Source organism: Alnus glutinosa, chromosome 1 (assembly GCF_958979055.1).
Source record: "Alnus glutinosa chromosome 1, dhAlnGlut1.1, whole genome shotgun sequence".
Taxonomy (NCBI): domain Eukaryota; kingdom Viridiplantae; phylum Streptophyta; class Magnoliopsida; order Fagales; family Betulaceae; genus Alnus; species Alnus glutinosa.
The window spans coordinates 3,556,113-3,577,685 of record NC_084886.1 but is presented as its reverse complement, the minus strand read 5'-3'; the positions used below and the strand labels follow the sequence as shown (position 1 = coordinate 3,577,685).

The 21,573-nt window shown below is 36.7% G+C and overlaps 3 protein-coding genes across 3 annotated transcripts; 2 read left to right on the top strand and 1 right to left on the bottom strand.

The window, feature by feature from the left end:
• Positions 1-6,855: 6,855 nt before the first annotated feature.
• Positions 6,856-9,469, top strand: LOC133866350 (cytochrome b-c1 complex subunit 8-like). The gene is made up of 2 exons (XM_062302865.1): positions 6,856-7,124; positions 9,238-9,469. The coding sequence occupies exons 1-2, from the start codon at positions 6,955-6,957 to the stop codon at positions 9,284-9,286; spliced, it is 219 nt and encodes a 72-aa protein (XP_062158849.1). The 5' UTR covers positions 6,856-6,954; the 3' UTR covers positions 9,287-9,469.
• Positions 9,470-10,878: 1,409 nt separating this feature from the next.
• Positions 10,879-13,125, top strand: LOC133866341 (uncharacterized). The gene is made up of 8 exons (XM_062302861.1): positions 10,879-11,006; positions 11,093-11,176; positions 11,254-11,334; positions 11,421-11,560; positions 11,651-11,756; positions 12,025-12,082; positions 12,582-12,644; positions 12,755-13,125. Exons 1-8 carry the CDS (start codon positions 10,945-10,947, stop codon positions 12,824-12,826), a joined length of 666 nt encoding a protein of 221 aa, XP_062158845.1. The 5' UTR covers positions 10,879-10,944; the 3' UTR covers positions 12,827-13,125.
• A 681-nt stretch (positions 13,126-13,806) lies between these two features.
• On the bottom strand, positions 13,807-20,770 carry LOC133866332 (BOI-related E3 ubiquitin-protein ligase 1-like). The gene is made up of 5 exons (XM_062302853.1): positions 20,423-20,770; positions 20,271-20,328; positions 17,825-18,004; positions 15,063-15,424; positions 13,807-14,484 (listed from the first exon to the last, which is right to left on the bottom strand). Exons 3-5 carry the CDS (start codon positions 17,928-17,930, stop codon positions 13,942-13,944), a joined length of 1,011 nt encoding a protein of 336 aa, XP_062158837.1. The 5' UTR covers positions 17,931-18,004; positions 20,271-20,328; positions 20,423-20,770; the 3' UTR covers positions 13,807-13,941.
• Positions 20,771-21,573: the final 803 nt, after the last annotated feature.

Sequence of the window (21,573 nt, the reverse complement as noted above, 5' to 3'; positions counted from 1 at the left end):
TGGTGTTAAAGGCTATAAGCATTATGATCTCATTTCTTAATCCTTTTTCATTTCCAGGGATGTCCAATTTCATGAAACTATTTTTCCCTTTGCTCTTTCACATTCAGAACCTATTCATCTTTCTTCACCTGATCTTGTTCTTCCTTTACCTTCTTCAGATTTTGCTCCTTCTTCTTTAGTTTCTAACATTTCTTCTTCTTCTATTCCTCCTAATATTTCTTTTCCTACTTCTTCTTCTCCTTCTCCTATATCTCATCCTCCTGAACCAGCTAGAAAATCTTCTAGGCTTAAAAATCGTCCTGGTTACTTTCAAGACTATCACTGTCACCTTGCTACTTCCTCTGGATCTACTTCAGGGTTATCTCCATCTTCAGGTATTCTCTATGACATTATTTCATTTATTTCTTATAATAAGCTTTCTTCTAACCATAAACACTTTAGTCTTTCCACTTCTTCCATTGTTGAACCGACATATTATCACCAAGCCGTTCAGCATGCTGAATGGCGTGACGCTATGCCCAATGAGATCCAAGCTCTTGAGTTGAACAACACCTGGACTGTTGTTGATCTTCCTCCTTCCAAGCAAGCTATTGGATGTAAATGGGTTTATAAAGTTAAACTCAAATCAGATGGTACTATTGAACGGTATAAAGCACGATTGGTGGCTAAGGGCTACACTCAATGTGAGGGTCTTGATTACTATGAGACCTTCTCTCCGGTTGCCAAGCTTACCACAGTGAGGACTCTTCTTGTTGTTGCTTTAGCCCGTAATTGGCATCTTCATCAGATTGATGTGAACAATGCCTTCCTTCATGGTGATCTTCAAGAAGAGGTCTATATGACCATGCCTCCCAGATTTGGTAAAAAGGGGGAGTCAAAAGTCTGCAAGCTTAACAAATCTCTATATGGTCTTAAGCAAGCCTCTCGCCAATGGTTCACTAAATTCTCTTATGCTTTGCTTGAATTTCAGTTCACTCAATCAAAAGCTTATTACACTTTGTTCACACGGTGTCAGGATTCATCTTTTATTGCATTACTTGTTTATGTTGATGATATAGTAATTGATAGCAATGATCAAGTTGCTGTTTCTCAGCTTATTTCTGTTCTTAATGCCAAGTTTAAACTCAAAGATCTTGGTCCCTTGAAATTTTTCCTTGGTCTAGAGATTGCTCGGAATCAAGAAGGGATTTCTCTTAGTCAACGGAAATATGCTTTGGAAATTTTGGAAGACACTGGTTTTCTAGCCTCTAAGCCCGCTAAATTCCTTATGGAACCGAATGCCAAGTTCTCTCAAACATCCGGTTCTCTCTTGGATGATCCTTCTTCTTATGGACGTCTTGTGGGTCGTCTCTTATATCTCACCATCACACGTCTTGACATTGCTTATGCTGTTCAAGTCCTCATCCAGTTCATGGCTCAACCTTGATCCAATCACTTGGTTGCTGCTTATAGAGTGCTTCGTTACATTAAAGCCTCTCCGGGACAAGGACTTTTCTTTTTTGCTCAGTCTTCCCTTCAGCTCAAGGCCTTTTGTGACTCGGATTGGGTCGGTTGTGTTGACACCCGCCGCTCTGTCACTGGTTTTTGCATCTTTCTTGACAACTCTTTGATTTCTTGGAAATCTAAGAAGCAGTCCACAGTTTCCAGATCTTCTGCTGAGGCTAAGTATAGGGCTATGGCCTCTACTTGTTGTGAAATAGTTTGGCTACGTTCTTTGTTGCAAGATTTTTTAGTTTCTCCTCAAGTGGCCTTGCTCTATTGTGATAGTCAGGCTGCATTACACATTGCAGCCAATCCTGTATTTCATGAGCGTACAAAACATATAGACATTGATTGTCATATTGTTCGAGAGAAATTGCAACTTGGGATCATCCGCACTTTTCATGTTTCTTCTGCTCATCAATTGGCTGACTTGTTTACTAAGGCTCTTGGTTGTTCTTCTTTTCTTTCATTAATCTCCAAGATGAGTCTTCATAATATTTACTCCTCATCTTGAGGGGGAGTATTGAGCATCCATGTTTTTAGCATAGAAAACGTGTGAGATTTCCAGCTCATGTACTGCACGAGTAAAATTGTTTTTTGATTGCTATTAGTTAGTTTTTGTTAACTAGTCATAGTTAGTTATGTTAACTTGTAATAGTTAGTTAACTTGCTATAGTTAGTTTTCTGTTATACTCTGTTTTGTATAAGAACAGATTGCTTGTATCAAATTATTCATTGAATGAGAATCAGAATTTTCTCCCAAACTTCAGTTTCTAACAGGTACAATTCCACAGTTAGCGGACAAACTATTATAGCAAGTCATCTCCTAGTTATTCGATCGAGTTCGATCTCGGGTGCCACTCAACTAATGATGCGACCAGGAGTGACCCCATGGACGGAAATTAGCTTCAAATTAGTTTGTAACTAATTTATAGAAATCAGTCTAATAAAGTGACATGTGTTTCTAAAGCAAGTGAGAAGTACATTATTTCTTATTAATGCTATTAAAAAAACAAACGATAAGCACATGCTATTAAAAAAACATGTGTTTGCAATTTATTAAACTGGTTTGTAGGAATTAGCTACAAACCAATTTGTGGCTAATTTTTGTCGGCGACACCTCCTGTACGTGGTTGCTTTGATAACTATAGCCTTCAAATTCAAGGTAAAACTTGCACACACATCACATGGCCATAAGGTCAAGTATGTATAGTGTAGTATGTCCGTGCTCGTCATTAATCATCAATTTTTACAACATAAAAATGATTGATCACGTCAAACCATCACTTAGTATTTGTTAATATTAAGCATTATTTAGCAAGCTAATTTACAAGGCAAAAGCATGCAATTGATCAATAATATATATTACTGCAAAGCTTAAGGCTCACAACATGTAATCAAGGTTTTCATGCTAGCTTGATACCCAACGTTATAAATATACCATTCTCATTCTGAAAGGATTTATCATTTAAGTATTCTTGTGGTGATTACTTACCTTGAGCGCTTAGTTCCAAACACAAGCTTCTTGCAAAAATTTTAACTCATTGCTCTACATTACACTCGATTAATAGCCAAAGTTTTAAGCTAAAAATCATACTCTACAAAAAAAAAAAAAAAAACAATCTACCCCAAAAACCGTACATATATCCTGAAAATCGTTGAGACGGCCTCTACCTTTATGATAGTCTTTGACATCGTTCGAACTTTTTACCACATAATGCATTTTTCTATTCTCTAATTCGAGCGTTCTTAAATCATCAAATTCTGCTTGGGTGTTCTAGACAATCAACAACATTAACCTATTGGATTTGTATACGTGCGCGCATGCACACATGCAATTTTAGGTGGGACTATATATATAGTCTTATACTAATTTAAACCCTATACGTGAATACGAATTGCTACCCATAGTGACAAGATAATCATTTTTAATGTACACGAAACATTAAAAACAAAAATCATTTTCAAGGTTTAATTAAAGCCAAACAATGTAGTAAACATTTTTTAATAAAAACATTTTAGGTCAAAAGAAAGGCAAATCAAGTTTCTCGTAATTTAAAAATGTTTTTCAAGCACCTTTTTTTTTAAAAAAAAAAAAAAACAAAAAAAAAAAACTGACAAGCTTATAAATTATTTTAGTATGATTATGTAACAAAATAATCTCACCATACATAATTCTTATGAAATTATAATTATATATTTAAGTAAAAAATTATAAAAAACAAAAATAAAAAGAAAATAATTTGTGGGTGGACCACTCCAATAGAGCTTATGAGTGGGGCTGAGCATGGGGCGGGGGGGCGAGGATGGGGATTTTTTGACTTCGCCCTGCAGAGGTGCGGGTTCCCCCCCCATGCACTTCCCACGGGGCGGGTGGGGATGGGGCGGGGATCTCCGCGGGTTATGCCTGTTTGAAAACTCTTGCCAGTTGCCACTTATCAATCTTCTTGGCAAGTAAAGAGGCAGCTCCAATACATGTAAGATTTTGCCCAAATGATTCAAAAAGCTTAGAATTTTTGCTTGTTGATCTTCAAGGTTAGTTTTCTCCAACAAGACTGGTTTTTCATCATCAACATAGGTTAGTAATGGTATGGAAATCTAGCTGATATTTTCGTGGCTATGCACAGTCTCTTCATTTCCACAGAAGAAATGAGTGGCCTAGACAACACAAACATAAATCAAGTAGATAGAAGTAAAAGAAATGGCACCCCACGAGTTGATTTTCCCATTCGCTATTATAAGGACAAGAGAAAAAAGAGAGAAAAGGAAGAGCAAAACATCTCTAATAAAGCTAGGCTTACCGACTAAAATATGGTGTGGGCTAATTAAGATACTTATAACTCCGACAACAATACTAGAAACAAAGAGGGCACCCCCCAAGACACTATTGAGGCCGACAACACCATTGCCGGATCTTGTGAAAGAGACAATTGAAGCAAAGACATTAGGAGCATCATTTCCCTCTGATGCGGGCTGCAGCGCTTAGGAGTTAGAGAAGTTAAAAGTTAGGGTTAGGTTAGAACTTAGAAGGAAAGTAAGAAAAGTTGAAAGGGCTGTAGTGGGCCAGTGGCTGCTTTAGCTTGCTTAACGTTTTTTACATTTTTCTGCCTCTTTTCTTTTTTCAAAACCTGCGGGGCGGGCCGGGGACTAGAGAAATTTTAAGGTCCCCCCCCCCCACCCCCCCGCAACCCGCCCTGCACCGCACGGGGGGCCCAAATAAGGCCCCGTGGCCCGCACCATCGGTGCGAGTTTAGGCTTTGCGGGGGCAGTGCGGGTTCTGCAGGGATTTGCTCACTCCTACTTAGGGTCTGTTTGGGTTTGCGATTTCAAAAAGTGCGATTTAAAATAACGATTTTAAAATGTGCGATTTGAAAAAAGTGATTTTTACAAACGTAGTTAAGCGTTTGGTAAAATTGCAGTTTAGCCTTTAAAATCGCGAATTTACCTTTAAAATTTTGTGTTTTCAAAAAAGCACCATCTGATCTGCGATTTGAAAAAGCAGATTTTCTGCGTTTTCAAATCGCAATTTTTAAAAACACAGTTCCCAAACGATCTATGTTCTGCGATTTAGTTTAAAATCGCACTTATTGTCTACGAAATCGCAATCCCAAACGCACCCTTATGATGGTAATTGATTGTGTAACGACCTACCCCTAATGACACAATATTGTCTGCTTTTGGCTCCCAAAACTAGACTTCCCAGGAGGTCACCCATCCTGAGATTACTCTCGCAGAAGCACGCTTAATTGCAGAGTTCTGATAGGTTCATGACCACCACGGCTTTAAAACTCGTTGTGTCATAAATTGTGCATTTATACATATAAGCACATCCTCATTCCCAGGCGATGTGGGATGTCACAATCACCTTCTCTTTGGACCCAGCGTCCCCGCTGGCGTCCCTCAGTGAGCTTGTGCACGCTCCCACCATCTCAGACTGGGCAATGGCTCTGATACCATTTGTAACGACCCATCCCCAATGACACAATATTGTCCGCTTTTGGCTTCCCAAACCAGACTTCCCAGGAGGTCACTCATCCTAGGATTACTCTCGCAGAAGCACGCTTAACTGCGGAGTTCTGATAGGTTCATGACCATCACGGCTTTAAAACGCGTTGTGTCATAAATGACACATTTATACATATAAGCACATCCTCATTCTTAGGCGATGTGGGACATCACAGATTGCCCTCAAGGATCAGTTATGGAGTGTTTCAGACACCCCTCAAGACATTTTGAGTGGTTCATCAATCTTCAAATATCAATTCAAGATGTCACTTAGGAGGGTTATCAGTTATCCTCTTTGGCCGCCCCGGATTTTTATTATTTTATAATTTTGTTTTATACTTTTTAATTTGAAAATAAAATTATTGTTTCATAAAAGTTTGGGAAAAGTTCACATATTCCCTTCAAACTGCCGCCTTATTAACAATGCCTCTAAACATTCAATTGAGACAATGTTCCTCCCAAACTACAAAAAAAAAATTATCAATATTCCCCCAAGGCCAACAAAAAGACAAAAATGACCTTAGATTTTTTTCAATAAAAAAAAACTCTATAAATTGGAAAAAAGAAAAATTGATTTTTTTGAAAAAAACGAGAAATTATTGTTTAAAAAATATATATATATTTTAATTTTTTTTAAAAAAAAAAAGAAAAAAAAAATTCTTTTAAAAAAACATTTTTTTTTGTTGGTTGTAAAAACGATTTAAATTTGGCCACCGTTAGTTTTTATGTATATATGTATTTATTTTATTTTTTAGTTTTATTTTATTTTATTTATTTATTTATTTTTTGTTGGTTGTAAAAACAATTCTTCACTGAATTTTTAATTTTTTATTCAGGATATTTTTGTCATTGGGAGGATATTGACAATTTGTTATAGTTTATGAGAAACATTGTCCAAATTGAATGTTTGGAGGAACTTTGTCAATTAAATAATAATTTTAAAAAAATATGTAGACTTTACCTTAAAAGATTTGTCGAAATAATGACGGTAGAAATATATTATTATTTCGTTGCATAGACATACCAATTACATTTGTAATTAAACTCATTTTAAAACTATAAATTTATTTGTTACAATAACTATAAATCATTTTAAAACTATAATTTTTTTTTTGATAATAACTATAAATTTATTTGTTACAATAACAAACTACATGGATCAATTTAATGGTTTTTTTTTTAAAACAAAAAATTGCATTAATTTGTCAAAATAATGGATACAAAGTTGCTGTAGCAGTGATCAGTTTTCCTCCTTTAACAACGATTTTGCGGTGGAAAAAAGAAAAAGAAAAAGAAAAAGAAAAAGACAAATTTGGCACGTGCGAACAGAATTCTCTATAGAAGTAGCTTCTAGACTGCATAGGATAAATTGAGAACTAATTTCTTCTGAGACGACCCCCATTTGCCCTAAAAGCTAAGAATCAGAGAGAGACCCAAACATCGTCGTCTCAGTTCGATCGATTAGAAATGGGAAAGCAGCCGGTGAGGATGAAGGCGGTGGTGTACGCGCTCTCGCCGTTCCAGCAGAAGGTGATGACTGGGCTGTGGAAGGACCTGCCCGGCAAGATCCAACACAAGGTCTCCGAGAGCTGGCTCGGCGCCGTCCTCCTCCTCGGCCCCGTCGTCAGCACCTACACGTAATTCACTCTATTACCCTCCTCTCTCTTTGCTTTACGAGATCAAACTTTGAATGAGAAATTTGCTGATCATTGACTTGGATTAGACCGTGTTGTTAGATAAATGATTTAGGGGTTTTCTCTGGCTGTGAGAGGTGAGATTAAATTGTATATGAGAGACTGGAATGAACCAGATGAAGATACTGTAGCCCAGTGCGAGTTGGAGACTATAGACAGTCTCCAGCTTCTAATCGATTAATTTTGGAGAATTAACAACTAAATGACTTTAGGAAATGGTAGTGATGAATAAATGCCTCGTATTGTGATTGCAGCAAAGAAACCGAGGTTTCATATTGCATATTTGGTGTATGTATCAAATATATTTTTGATGGGTAAGTTATTCATCATTTTTTTTTTTTTGATTGGTAAGTTACACGCACACCCGGTGGGACTTGAACCCACGACCTCACCCTCCCCATTGCTACAAAGGGAGGAACTACGATTTGAGCTAAAGCTCATTGGGATTGTCTATTATTGGACCAAATTAGGATGACTGTGCCGGCAATTTGTGTTACGAGTGAATCTGATATATGCTGCTTTCTAGTATATGGCAATTTCATGAAGAAGAGGTGGTATGCCTTATAGTTTTAACGAAGTTATGGATTCTTATGGGCAAACTATGGTTGATGCTATTTGGAATTGGTTCTGCGGGGCTTTTCATTGCCATCTGCATAATGATCAAGAAAGGGAACTGATGTTTAAATGTGGGGAATGTTATGAGTTATCACTATATTGAATTTGTTTGATGTATGTGTACGTGTGTGTAATTTTCAATTACGTAATCATTCTCCTCTATGAGCCATTGGGTTGATGTTTGCTGATGCATGTGTTCAAAATTGGCCTTGAAGGTTGCACTATAACCATATAAAGTATTTTCTACTAACAATTATCAATAAAATTCGTTTGACATTCTAGGGTGTAAGGTAGATAGCTTTTAGGGAAAATTATTTATTTGATCCTTGGGGATTGCAGTTGTATCAAACTGATCCCTAGGATACCGAAAGTGTCCTGAAGATCTTTGGGGGTAAACTAAGTGCCAAAATAATCTCTGCCGTCCAGTTGTTTGACGGAAATCGTTAGATGCACATGTGGATCCACGTTATAACCAATAGCAGATTGACACGTGACATAGCTGATCACTCACACTTGTCATTATAAAATTACAATTTTAACCCTAAATAAAAGACAGTAAAAAAAAAAAAAAATTAAAAAAAGAGGTGGCCCATCATAGCCACCTACTCGCCAGCTTGCCCTACGTAGGAGAGGGTTGTGAGGGGTGGCCCCTCTTTTTTGTTGGTTTGGTTTTTTTCTTTTTATTTGGGGCAAAACTGTAATTTTACAGTCATAGTAAGTGTGAGTCAACTATGTCATGTCTCAATCGTGAATCTATCAATTCCGTCAAACGGCTGGATGACAGAAACCATTTTCGACACTTAACTTAACTCAAGGGTCTCCATGATACTCTTGGTACCTTAGGGATCAGTTTGGTTCAACTGAAAACCTCAACGATTAGATTTAAGATAGATATACAAAAACAGATAGAAAGTTTTTTCTCCCTGCAGGAACAATCTAGAAATTGGATGTGAATGAGAATCTTTCGGTATGATGTATATTTGTGATGCTGGTAATTGTAAATTGCATGCTCAAATTCATAGCAAGATGCCCTAGCTGATGTTAAGAGTAACTTGTGGCTGCGAGACTAATATTTTTGACGTGGAATCAGGTGGAAGTTCCTTATTATTATGTTGTTCATTAAGGTATTTGTATATCCATGACCTTTCTGTGAGCATAAACATACATTTTGTACCAGTTTGGTGGTGCGATAACTTCTTGCTTTTCTTCTGTTCCACATTATTGTCTCTGTATTGTGCTATCATTTTTATCCATGGAATTCGAAAATTTAGTGGATTTCACCTGGAAAAAGACATAAGAATATACTTCCTGATCTCCCCCTTTTGTTAACTATATATGTTCTTCCTAGTAAAACCGTACTCCTTATCTTCCATCTGTTATATATTGCAATCACATTGTATTTTGCCTTTGTTATCTATATATTTGTGTGCAATGGATGCAGGTATGTGCAATATTACCAGGAGAAAGAGAAGTTGGCGCACCGTTATTAAAGTGCATAGATGGGCATCCACTATGCAGTATAGCTCCACATCCTTTAGCTGCAACTTTGATGAAGTTGTGTGTCATGATAAGACTTTGTTATTTGGAGTTACCAGATTTGAGTTACTGGGAATTTTGAACAATGTTTGGGTTGTAATTCTTCTTGAAATAAATTTGTGAATTGTGTCATCAAATGCATGAATGTGATGTAGAATGTGGAACTGCATGATAATTGGGAGATCATCTTTTAACATTAATAAAGCAGAAATTCTCGTATAATGGAGGATTTTTTACAATGTGTTTGCTATAAAATTTAGATAGCAACTTTCCTTGAAGGAGGAAGGGCAAGAACCCGGATTTATGTCTCCAGATCTGTAGTTCTTCCTGTATCCGTTATCCCCAATTTGCCACACGGAATCTTGTACTCGTTTCCTTACATTTTATTTGCCATACTTATATTTAAATGCCCTACTTAAATTTCTCCTCTTCTACTCTTTTTCTTAACATAATATTATTTTCCTTTTTCGACAGACACTTTTTGACTTCCACTCTTCTCACAGAATAGAACTTTTTGATTGAGAGCAAAATTCTGAGAAACAACTTGATAGGAGCAAATTCAAAGTTAAAAAAATTATTCTAAGAAACAAATTTCCAAATGAAAGGAAAATGTAGATTATTAATATACTCGGGTTACATTTTCAAAATAAACACCCTAAAAGCTGTGGAGAATGTTTTCTAAAGGCAACTTATAGAGACGCCAATTATGATGGATCGGGGTCCTTGCAATTCTTCTGGATTGCGGGGACCTGTTATTTGGACAGGTGGCATGTTTTCAGGTTAGTTGCATGGAACAACTTAGAACATTGCTAAATGTCTTTCAAACTGGGCGCATTGTGTGCCATGAGATACATTTAGCCATTTAGGATGTGAAATAGACTATTGGAAAGAAATGTTTATTCCTTTGAAATAAACATTCTTTTATTTGATAGGGACTATTTTTTTGGAAATAGACAATATTTTAAAAAAAAAAAAAAATCCTTCAATTTCTTTCAAACTAGGGCATTTTTTTTTTTTTAAAAAAAATAAAAATATAGAAACACGTTCAATCTGTGGGTGGCTCTATCTTTTAATAGATTTGAGTTTTAGAAAAATAAAAAATCATGTGTTTTTTATTAAGTAATTTTGGTTTAATTTTAATTATGATATATACATTGTCACCAAACTAAAGAATAAGAATAATTATTTCATTTCACCCTCTTTCATTTTTAATAATAACTATTCATTTATTAATGAAATACTCATTATTTCGCGTAACTTTTTTTTTAATTATTATGAGAATAACTTCAGATATTATTTCGCGTAACTTCGCGTAACAGACGAGACTTTAGAAATAATTATTTATCATTATTAATCTATTCCTGTTGTGGACCAACAGCCGGAATTGAGGCGACATTTTCCTCTGTAAAGGCGACTCGACCAAATCGTTACGTTACGGAAAGATAATCGGACACCTGCTTTCTGTGTAGCCAAAACGACACCTTGCCGCCCCAATAAGTTATACATAAAATGGTCTAATCACAACGAAACGGCTTACTTTAGAGGATATGTCTAATCACAACGAAACGGCTTCACTGGAGTTTGGGAACACAGGAAGGACGACGAGAAATAAATGCCTCGGTACAAAGACGAGCCTCCGGCGGTTCGCGTCTACGCGGTCTGCGACGAATCCAGGTCTGTCCCATACCGGAATAGATGAGCTTTTGAGCGAGCGAACCCTAAGCAATTTTAGTTTATGTTTGTTTTGGGAATAAGAGTAGGTATCTGATCGTGAGGAACGTTCCGGCACTGGGGTGCGCCGACGAATTGCTCAAACTGTTCGCTTCCTATGGCGACGTTGAAGAGTACGTCAAAATATCCTTCCTATAATTTTTACAAACATTAATTGCTTTGACTCACTAATTTTGCTCTTTCTTGTCAGCTGTAAACCAATGGATGCCGAGGACTGTGAGCCATTCACCGACGTTTACTGGATCAAATTCCGCCTCGTCAGCAACGCCAGGTGATTCTGTTATACAGTATTATTGTTCTCTTTCATGTGTGCTAGCGGGGAGGACAATGGGTTGAGTATTATACATTTGTATGAAGGTTTGCGAAGAGAAAATTGGACGAGTTTGTTTTCCTAGGAAATCGGCTACAGGTTTCGTATGCTCCGCAATTTGAGAGCCTCTCTGAAACGAAGGATAAGCTAGAATGGAGGAGCAGGGAAGTTCTAGAACGTTTAAATCGTACGGTTTCGTGTTGCTTCTTTTAGACGTAACTATGTCTGTGTGATGTTCTTCTTTTTAGTCGGTGTGTGTCATCGTTTCTATTTTCAGCCGGGAGATCCAAACGGCCTGCGGTTGGTGCTTCAACTGAGGACTCGTTGGTTGCAACTCCCTCGCAGACGAACCGCCTTCCCCAACAGATGAACTCTAACCAAAGGTGGGGTCATTTAATTAATATTTTAACACTCACCCTCACCTCTGAACTCAAATTCCCATTCAATAAGCGAGGCCCCTGAAATATGTAATTCAAATTTAAATGGTAGGTGAATTATGAAGACAAAGTTCAAACTGATACAGTTGGCTACTTGTCGCAAAAGCTTAAACAAACAGTCATTTTCAGAATTTGCAATGATATGTTTCCTGATATAGCCGTCTGCAGTTGTTTCTGTGTAGTAATTGATGGGTTTTTTCTTGTCTTTCTGTAGGGACTCCAGAGAATCGAGTAATAATTATTCTCTGATCACACGGGTTTCCTCTGACAAGGTTTGTTGCTGATTTTGTGCATTGACATCGCAAATATTTCCTTCCATCACCAATTCTTACACTTTAATTTACATTTTTGAAGTGAGGGAAATTGCTTTCCACTGCAGCAACTTCTTAGAGCAAGAAATCCAACTTGAAATGGATATATTTTTTTTTTTTTTAGTTTTTGAACGCAGTGTGATTGCCCCATGGGGACATCCATTCTATTTTATCTCTCTGTCAGTCATTTAGGGACTTACATTTGGCTAACTATTTAACTTCTGGTTGAGGTTTATCATCTCTGATATAATCTTTAATTTTTTTGTGAATCTTTAAATGTTATAGTTAGATGCCACACCAGAAATTTGTGTGCATCATATAATGGATAATATATATGATTCCATATTACTAGACAATTATATTAAGTTAAACTTGAATCTTTTCATGAAAGGTTGTAGAAGTTGCTTGTTGTGTATGGCCTGGGGCCGAGATTTGAGTCTCTTTCTGTAATTGATTTCAGGACTATTTTGCATCTCAATCGATGAATCAGACAGTTCAGTTGGTAAGAGAGAAGCTCAATAAGGTGATAACCCACTAATACATGAGTTCTCTTTCAAAAGGTTCTCAATAGTCTTGAATTTTGAAAGTTCTTTTCTTATGTGTTGAGTTTTGGAAACATCTTTTTCTGTTTAGATTCATTCAAGTAGTGAGCATATACAAGCTGCGCCAAAGAAAACACGAGTAGACAACAGAAGAAGAATCTAATGGATTGTTAATGGTGGAGGGAACTGATTAGATTCCAAAAAGGTGTTCATTTATTTTTGGGACTCACCTCAGCTTTAACTTCTCTGACGTGCACATTTTGTCAACTGCACCTGTTTAGCTACATCCAGCATATCTTGATAATGTAAATACTACTCTCTTTGTTTCCATTTTGAGTTTCTGAGGAGCTTTTTTTTTGGCCTTTTGGAGTGCATTTTAAACCATGTGCTTATATTCTTTATAAGAACAATATTCAATATTGTAAATGTTTTTCTGTGATACATACATAAGATGGTTTCTCATGATTGTAGTCTTTTCCCATTTGAAAGTTAAAAGAGATCATGTATTGGCAGTTAGGCTACATTTATTCTCTATGGAAAATGCCTATAATTGGGCATTCTGTACTGCTTTTCTATGGGTTGTATGCTGTAATTGATCAGCAAATTTTGAATGATTATTCTGGAGCATTTGTCTGCAGTAATGATGTCATGGCATCTCCTCTTCAGCTGTGCCATTTTCTGTCTTCCCCTCTCTCCTTCTCAAGAAAGATGTATGCAGAAGTGCAGAAATGAGCATAGATGGAACGGAATTGGGAGTTGTTGTGCATATGCCACGATATGGTGCTTGAATATGACCTTAAAACGACCTGCTAGATTCCACTGATTAGTGCATGCACAAGAAGTGGAACGCTATAAGAGGAGGTTAGCTAGAATCTCTTGTAATGTTTTCCAGAAACTTGGGCATAGATCATTGATTCAAAAGATTGTGGGAAAAACATGCCAGATAAACTGAAACACGAGATTCAGGAAATATGCTCTCTGGTCCGAAAAAATAAAAAAGAAATATGTTGTTTTATTTTTTTTCTCCTTGGTGGTTACGATAGGGCCATAGGATTTTCTCGTTGGTTTCATTTTCATGAGAGAGAGAGAGAGAGAGAGAGAGAGAGAGAGAGAGAGAGAGAGAGGTCTAACACAAGGCTGGGGTTACAGAAAATCACAGGATCTCTTTTCATGAAGATAATTAGTTACCCACATTGAGTTCATAATTTTAGAGATATATCAACCAAAGAGTAAATGATTTTTTTTCTTCTTCATTTGTATGGTAACATGCTTCATAATTTAGGACAGATACACTTGGACACTCGCAGTTTTCATCAACTGGCATACAGGACAAACACTAATTAACCCATCACAGTCCTTGCATAAACACAGGTGCCGACAGGGCATCAACAAGATGGATACCTCCTTTGCCTTGCATGCTCTGCAAGCGATGTGCTCCTTCAAGCCCATGTTATTCCTGGAAATAGATTTTCCAGGAAGGCTCAGGTAGTTGTTTGGATCAATATATGAGGCCGCATCATCAGCTTCACTGTCTCCAAATCCTTCCTTCCCTAGCTCAGCGCCCTGTGAAATTGCCTGCTGGAGGTTGCTCTTCAGGACATTAACAACTGATTCATTGTACTTTGCTTTGTAGTGCCAATTCTGGGCTTCTATAGCTACCTGCTTTATCCTCTCTACCAGTTCTCTGTTCTTACGGTTCATGTTCTCTATTTCTATGTCTTTCTCACGTAGCTTTTTGCCAACACCTTTCTCTATAGCAGCGAGGAAAGAAGCCATGTGTCTCTGCTTCATGTCCCTCACCCCTTTTGCCAAGTATTCCTCCTGATTGAAGAGTAATTAAAGATTATTCCCAGAGGTGAAAAAAAAAAAATAGCATACAATGATCACATAAATATCCTATGAAATTAGCTTGACTACTGCCTTTAGTCAAGTATGACTGTAAAATGTACAGATGCCAGAGCCTAGAAAACCACCATTCATAATCCTCCCAACAGGTTTCCAAGATGCAACATAAATAAAAGAGGATTTGCTATTTAGTAGTCAAAGAGGATCCTCCATTTGAAATACTACCCATGTCAGCAGAATCAGACATTATTAATAATCGAATTCAGATACAAAAAAGTTGAGGATCTAATGAAATAATTTTAAAGGAAAAGTCAATAAAAATTTCTTTTGGTAAATAAAAAGAAGAATGGGTATAAGTAAATTGGAATTGACTGATTGAACATCCAATCATCTATAATTAAACAGTTCCCCCCCCCCCCCCCCCCCCGAAAAGAAAAAAAAAAAGGAGAATCTTGTCTAACTGATTCATTTGAACTGGCACCCAGAAGACTGGCAATATCAATACAAAAATTGGCAGGACACTTATTTATATGCTTACTTGAGGGCTGCAGTACCTGAATTTTAATATATTGGTCAAACTCTTCTTTCTGCCGATCAAGCTCAGTTGTAATATTGTCACCAAGGGACAAGATGATTGAAGGTGCAGCTGTCATACTTCCACTTGCTGAAGTAACAGATGAGTTGCGTTCATCATCATCATATGATAGCCTTAAACCTGTTGATACAATGTTTGGATTTGGAATGCTTGCTGAGCGATCAGCTTCATCTTGACAAGCATTATAATTCAAGGATATCTGAAGCTTTTGCTGCTTTGAGATATCTTCCGTTTCCCGGCCTCGTTTATTTGGCCGAAGCATAGGAGTAATATGCTCACTCCCAAAATAATTTACTGGATCAACACTACACCCAGCTGGCACTGCAACATAAGTTGTTTAGTTATTATGCTTAGCAACCAGTTTGACCACAAAAATTTCTTAAGATATAGAAAATGAAAAGAGCATGATTACTATATTAAAAAGAAAAAGGAAGGAAAAACACGTTGTTCCATGATGAAATACCGATATTCAAGATGTGTAAAGACATTCAAGACCAAAAAATCACAAAAGATTGTTACTATCAACCAAAAATATAACTATAAAATCTTCTCATAGAGGTACACATGATATAAAATTCCTAAGAGCAAGAGACTCGAACCACTGTAAGTTTTCTCTTAACATATTCCTCCTTTTAGGTTAAACAACAATTTTCATCCCATCTCAGCTTTATTCACATGTTTATCATTCTATGCTCATAGCTGGCAAGAGTTAGGCACTAGATAATCACGATGAAATATGATAACTAGAATGCACACAATGTAACTTATGCTTGACAAACTAGATAATGCCCAGATTTATTCCTATTTTCAACATATGAGTGGGATTCTCGTTTAAAGTACCTCAAAAAGAAATAAACGATAATTGTTATAGTAACAAAAAACCCTTTCAGCATGATAGAATTTTTTGTTTTGTTTATTTCTTACTACAGATTTGCAAACATCTCTATCTCTAAGTCTATGAATTTTGATCACAAGTGAGAACCTCAAATAGAACAACAACCGCAATGTGGATGATGATATCGACAAAATTCCAAAAAGAAAAATAAGAAGAAGAGAATATTCATGATGATAATGTTCTTACCCTTTCTTCTACAGTTGACTGATCTTGATTTTAAAACCTTTTAAGATGTTTTCTCCCTATTATTTAATCACATATCCTTATCGTAAAAGAAGGGAAAATGCACACCATTTGCGATAATGATATAAAAGTGGAGGTGATTATAAAATAGGGAAGTTTTTTATTTACAAAACAACAAGAATGGTTGTAAAAGAAAATATAAATGTCTAAAAGATCTGAACAATGCTTTGCCTATGAAGAGGCAAATATAAGACTCAAGGGAAAAACAATGATTTGCAATATACAAAATGAGCAAATTATACTGTGTCAGTATCGTGACAACCTAAAAGGCATGGAATATGCAATGGTAGAAATCTAATGAATAAATGTTAATGGGCTGCTTGGTAACGTGTTTGGAAAGTCTTTTTTTCTTTTTAAACACAAAAACACACTTTTTGAAAACAAGCTACCAAACAAAACATTTTTCAAACAACAAAACATAAAACACTTTCCAAAAAATAAAACACAAAACACTTGTCAAAAAGCAAAACACGATACACTTTTTAGAAAACTTCCCACACCTTCTTATGGGAATATTTTGAGAAAACACGTGCTTATTTTTTCAAGTGTGGAGGTTGACTTTGTTACTTACGATATTTTTTTTAAAAAAATATAGTAGTAGCCAATAGCCATAGCCACCCCCAAAGGAGGAGAGGGGTGGTCAGTCCCACTGAGGATGACCGCGTGGCCACCCCTTCTTCTTCGTTGGGGTACCTCTCTCTATTTTTTTTTTTTTGAAAGTAAGAAGTCAACCTCCACACAAGAAAAATGTGTTTTCTCAAAATAAGCATATTTAGGGTGTTTCTTTGAAAGACTAAACACTAAAAGGTTTACCAAACAATTTTCTACTATGGACCCCATAAACAACTCTTTTCGAATGTGGACTCCTTCGAAAACACTTGACAACTTTCCATCCCATAAAAAACTCTTCAAATCAAAACACAAAAAACTCTTTTCAAAACACTTAAAACAAACATACACAATATTACCCGATCTGCTGAAACAAAAAGGTAATATAAGACAATCTGTCTTTCTCTGGATAGATACATCCAGTGTAAGTTAGTAAAAATGCCCTCTTGAATTCATGAATTGCCAGCAAAGGGCACACCCAAAAAGTGAACCCAATCTGGCTAATAATCAACATGTACACACATAAGCATCTGCAGATGTGCACATGATCATTGCATGGGCCTACCAAACTGATATCTGAAGCTGAAGTATGTTCGCAATACAATGTATCCATTCATATTTGAGAATGGACGATTGGCAAGTGGTAGATTTCAGCTCTCTACCACCACTGTCCAGCTCCATCATCAAAACTGGGGAAAAGATAGGAACAATGAGTTTTATTTCCACCAATCTGGAAAGCAGCTCCTTAAATAATATTCCAATCAGGGGAGATTACAATAAATTAATCAACCTAATAACCCACAAATATACCCTAGCCAGAAGCAAAAGATCCACCACAAAAGCAGAGGAGCACAGGGCCCAATGAACATAATACTATAAACAAAAGTAACAATAACGCGTACTTTACAGAGTCATGATGTTCAGGAAAAAAATTATAAATTGATATGCTAAGAAAGGCAGAAGAGTAGACTCACAACTGCCAAATAACTGCAGCTGATTTGATGCACTAGTCTGATACTGGAAGCAAGTCTCATTCAGGAAAGCAGGAAGCACAGGATTACCATTGTTGCCCCCCAACATTTTCCTTGAAGAAAAATAAGCTTCTGCTTTTTATGTTGCTTCTGAAGTAGTAAAATAACCGGTGGGAATCCTACCTGTCGAAGAAAGCTAAACGTTAAACATTAAAAGCTGGCAATTCTAGCGAATAGTGAACGCCTGCAGAACAACCCAATACCCGAAGAACAAATTTAACCAAATTAACTGGTCCCAACTCAAGAAAAGATATTTAAGAAAACATGCTCGGCTCACCCTCTAAGGAGCCTTGATGCAGGATTCAAATAAAATACCTTTAAGGAACAAACTTGGGAATTTGAATTCTTTACCAAGACAATCACAAATTCGTATCTCAAACATAATCTTTGAGGCATGTCTTTCAAGATTATTGGGAGAGAAAACAATATCAAGACAGTATTAATTTGAATAACTGGTGGCAATGTCCCTTCGTTATCACTTCAGATGCTCTTAAAGTTAATGTATATAGGAAATGAAAGCAACAGATGCGAATCGCATGTCGACTTCTATGGTCCAATAAAAAAAACCAGCCTTTAAGGCCTTTCAACACCCGTCACATGAGCTCAAATTTAATACCTATGGCGTATTCAACTCAACCACAGCAGTCAAATTTACTTCAAGAATTTAGAATGTGTGTGATGAGCCTTCATGGCCATCAAGACATAAAGAAGTAGCTTGAACACAATTGAAACCCTAATGTAGTTGAACAAAACACCAATGTCAGGAAACACATAATAAAACCTCAATGTTTTACTTCACTACAAGAAAGTGGGTTGCTTAGGAAATCGGCTCGCATGAAACACTTAAAATTTCCCAAGAATTTCTGATAATTCATAAGCATTCAGAAGTAGACATCCATGAAATAATGGTGACAGGGTTAACTCTAAGGATAAGAGTTTTCAATGACTAAAATTTAAGCCGATCCAATGTGCTGTAGCTTTCAATTTGGATTTAGTTATATGATGTGTTTTAGCAATTGAAGACTGGTTGTTATTAATAGCATATCCATATTTGGATAAGAGTGAACTTCAAAAGTTAGCAATTAAAGATCAGTTGTTATTAGTAGCATATACATATTTTAAAAGAAGTAAACTTTCAATGGAAAAGCACTGCCTCAACTCTGATACGAATAAAATAATTGTCGTGCTTTTACCATATATACCCTCAAGAGGAATGCAAATACCCGCAAGGACGTAAAAACTTGCAAGTTTCAGAACTAGAATTTAAAATTTGAATCTTTATAAAAGGAAATGAGTAAGTCAAGCCTTGGCATGTTGTAGGTATCAAGATCCAGCAACGGTCTCAGGACTACAATGACATAGTTAATGCTTCTCTAGACACAATGTGACACTAGAAAGAGGCATTAGTTTGTGTCCTGTGCCTGTGCACACATGACACAAGTTGTGGGTGCCATGAGTCTCCAATTACTGATATGGCTGCTCCACCTTGCGCCTAGCCTCGTGCACACAGGACCAGGACACAAGTCATGCCCCAATAACGAACTTCTCATGTAGCAACTTCTTTACATAAATTCTCTATCTACCTAAACCAATGAATAAATTAAAATTCTGATAACTATAACCATATCAAAAAAAGAAATCATGAAATTGGCCTTAGGACTCCGGCTGTAGTTAAAGGGCAGGTCCAAGAACATCATCTCAAGTCTATGGCAACATGTGAGATACTGCTCATCTTAATGTGGCACCATCACAACCTAAAAATGGTATCGCCAAAAAAATGAAAAAGCACAAACAACTCATTTAATTTCTTTGCAACCAATGAAATTTGTAAACCACACTGCTAAAGGGCAAAACCCCATATGCAAAATATAGCATATATGGTACTTAAGCATGTCGCCCATTGGCTGACAAACAAAAAGAAAAACATATGGGCAAAAAGGAAGCATACAATATAAAAGTTGACGAGACTAAATAAAAACTCAGTGAAGGAAACAAAGATGCATCTCAGATAGCCCACTTGCAAAATTAATTGTGTGAGAGAGAGGTCAATGATACCCAGAAAGGAAAATTAGCGAATAGAGGAGGAGATATGAGTATATATGGTGAGTAAACCACAGAAAAAGAAACTACTTGACAATATTTTCTTCTCACCAAAGATGAGAGAATCTTGAAACAAGAAAAGCAAGTTTGACCGGATTTTCAGATGATACAATCAAGATACAATAAAGCAAGGGGGAACAAATTGTGATGAGAAATCTCACACTAAGAAAGATTGTAGATATCCCCCAAGATTCTTATCAATCTCCAAAACATATCTATATACGTACACATCCGCATAATGTCTATAAAAACAGCAATCCAACAACAAAAATAACAGAACACAAGTTACCTTAATATGCCAAACCAGTTCGACACAGTCTCAAGGAAGACAACGACGGCCCCGGGTCCTGTAATCACACGACATCTCTGAATCCACAACAAACAACAACAAAAAAAAAAACAGCTTTCCGATGAAAAAAAAAAAAAACATTAAATCAATACCTCTACAAGTATAATGCTTTTTAAGGAGGAACCAGAAAGACCGATCGCACAGGATGTTCCGTCAAACCGATCTAAAAATGCAAAAAAAAAAACGTAGAGAAAGGGAGAGAGATAGATAGAGAGAGAGAGAGAGAGAGGGTTGAGGCAATAGTAACTGAAGGAAAAGGAAGATAAAAGCGAGAGGGAGGAACTGTAGGGAGTTGGAGGCGAGTAAGATGAATTATGATTCGAAAGAAAATGAAATGCAAGGAAATGAATGAGGCACTGAATCGGTGGTAGTGGTTACGCGAAACGGAATTCCGTTCTGTTTTTTCTTTCTTTCTTTTTGTTGTTTTATTAATGTTTTGTTCTGATTTTTTCGTATTCAAAATTTTTTTTTAAAAAAAAAAAAAATGAAAGGAATGGTTTACGGGGTTAGGGAAAAACGTCCGACTTAACAGCGGAAAACGGACCCCACGCTTCCAGAGGAGTCAGAGATGGGAAAATGGGGTTGGAAGGGGTGGGGGGCAGTTTTCTGGAATCCCGCTCACTTGTATTAGTCGTCCTGCTCAATACTCATCCACCTATCCGCACATATTTATTGATTTATTTATTAATTATTTTACTTTCGTTTTTTTTATTTTTCGGTTTCTTTTTTTGTTTTCAGTGGACTATACTGCCCCTTCTCTCTGTCTCTTGATGTTTCAAGGGACATTAAATCGATGTTACAAGTGGATCTTTAATCGATATTAATTGTTATAAATTAGTTTATAAAGCCGTTTGGTATAATTAAAAGATACAAGTCAATGAAATATAAATCCCATAATGTGATAATGCAAACCACCACCACCACCCATAGCTCAACAATTTTTTTTTTTTTTTTTGAATATATAAGTAACTCAACAAAGTTTTTGGTTTATCAGGGAGAGAGAGGAGAGGAAAAAGTCTTGAGAGCTTGGTTTTCGCCGGGAGGAGGTGGTTTTCTTGCCTCCCCCTTCTGGTGGTGATTTTCCTCTAACTCCTCGTGAGTCAGAGTTTTTTGTTCCTCCTAAGTTGGTTTAGTGGGGTTAGTTTTTTCTCCTAACCTTTAGGGTTGTGGAGCTTTTGTTCCTCCCGGCTAGATCCGGTGGAGGCTGGTCTTCCCCTAGCCTTTTTGGGCTATGGTGGCTTTT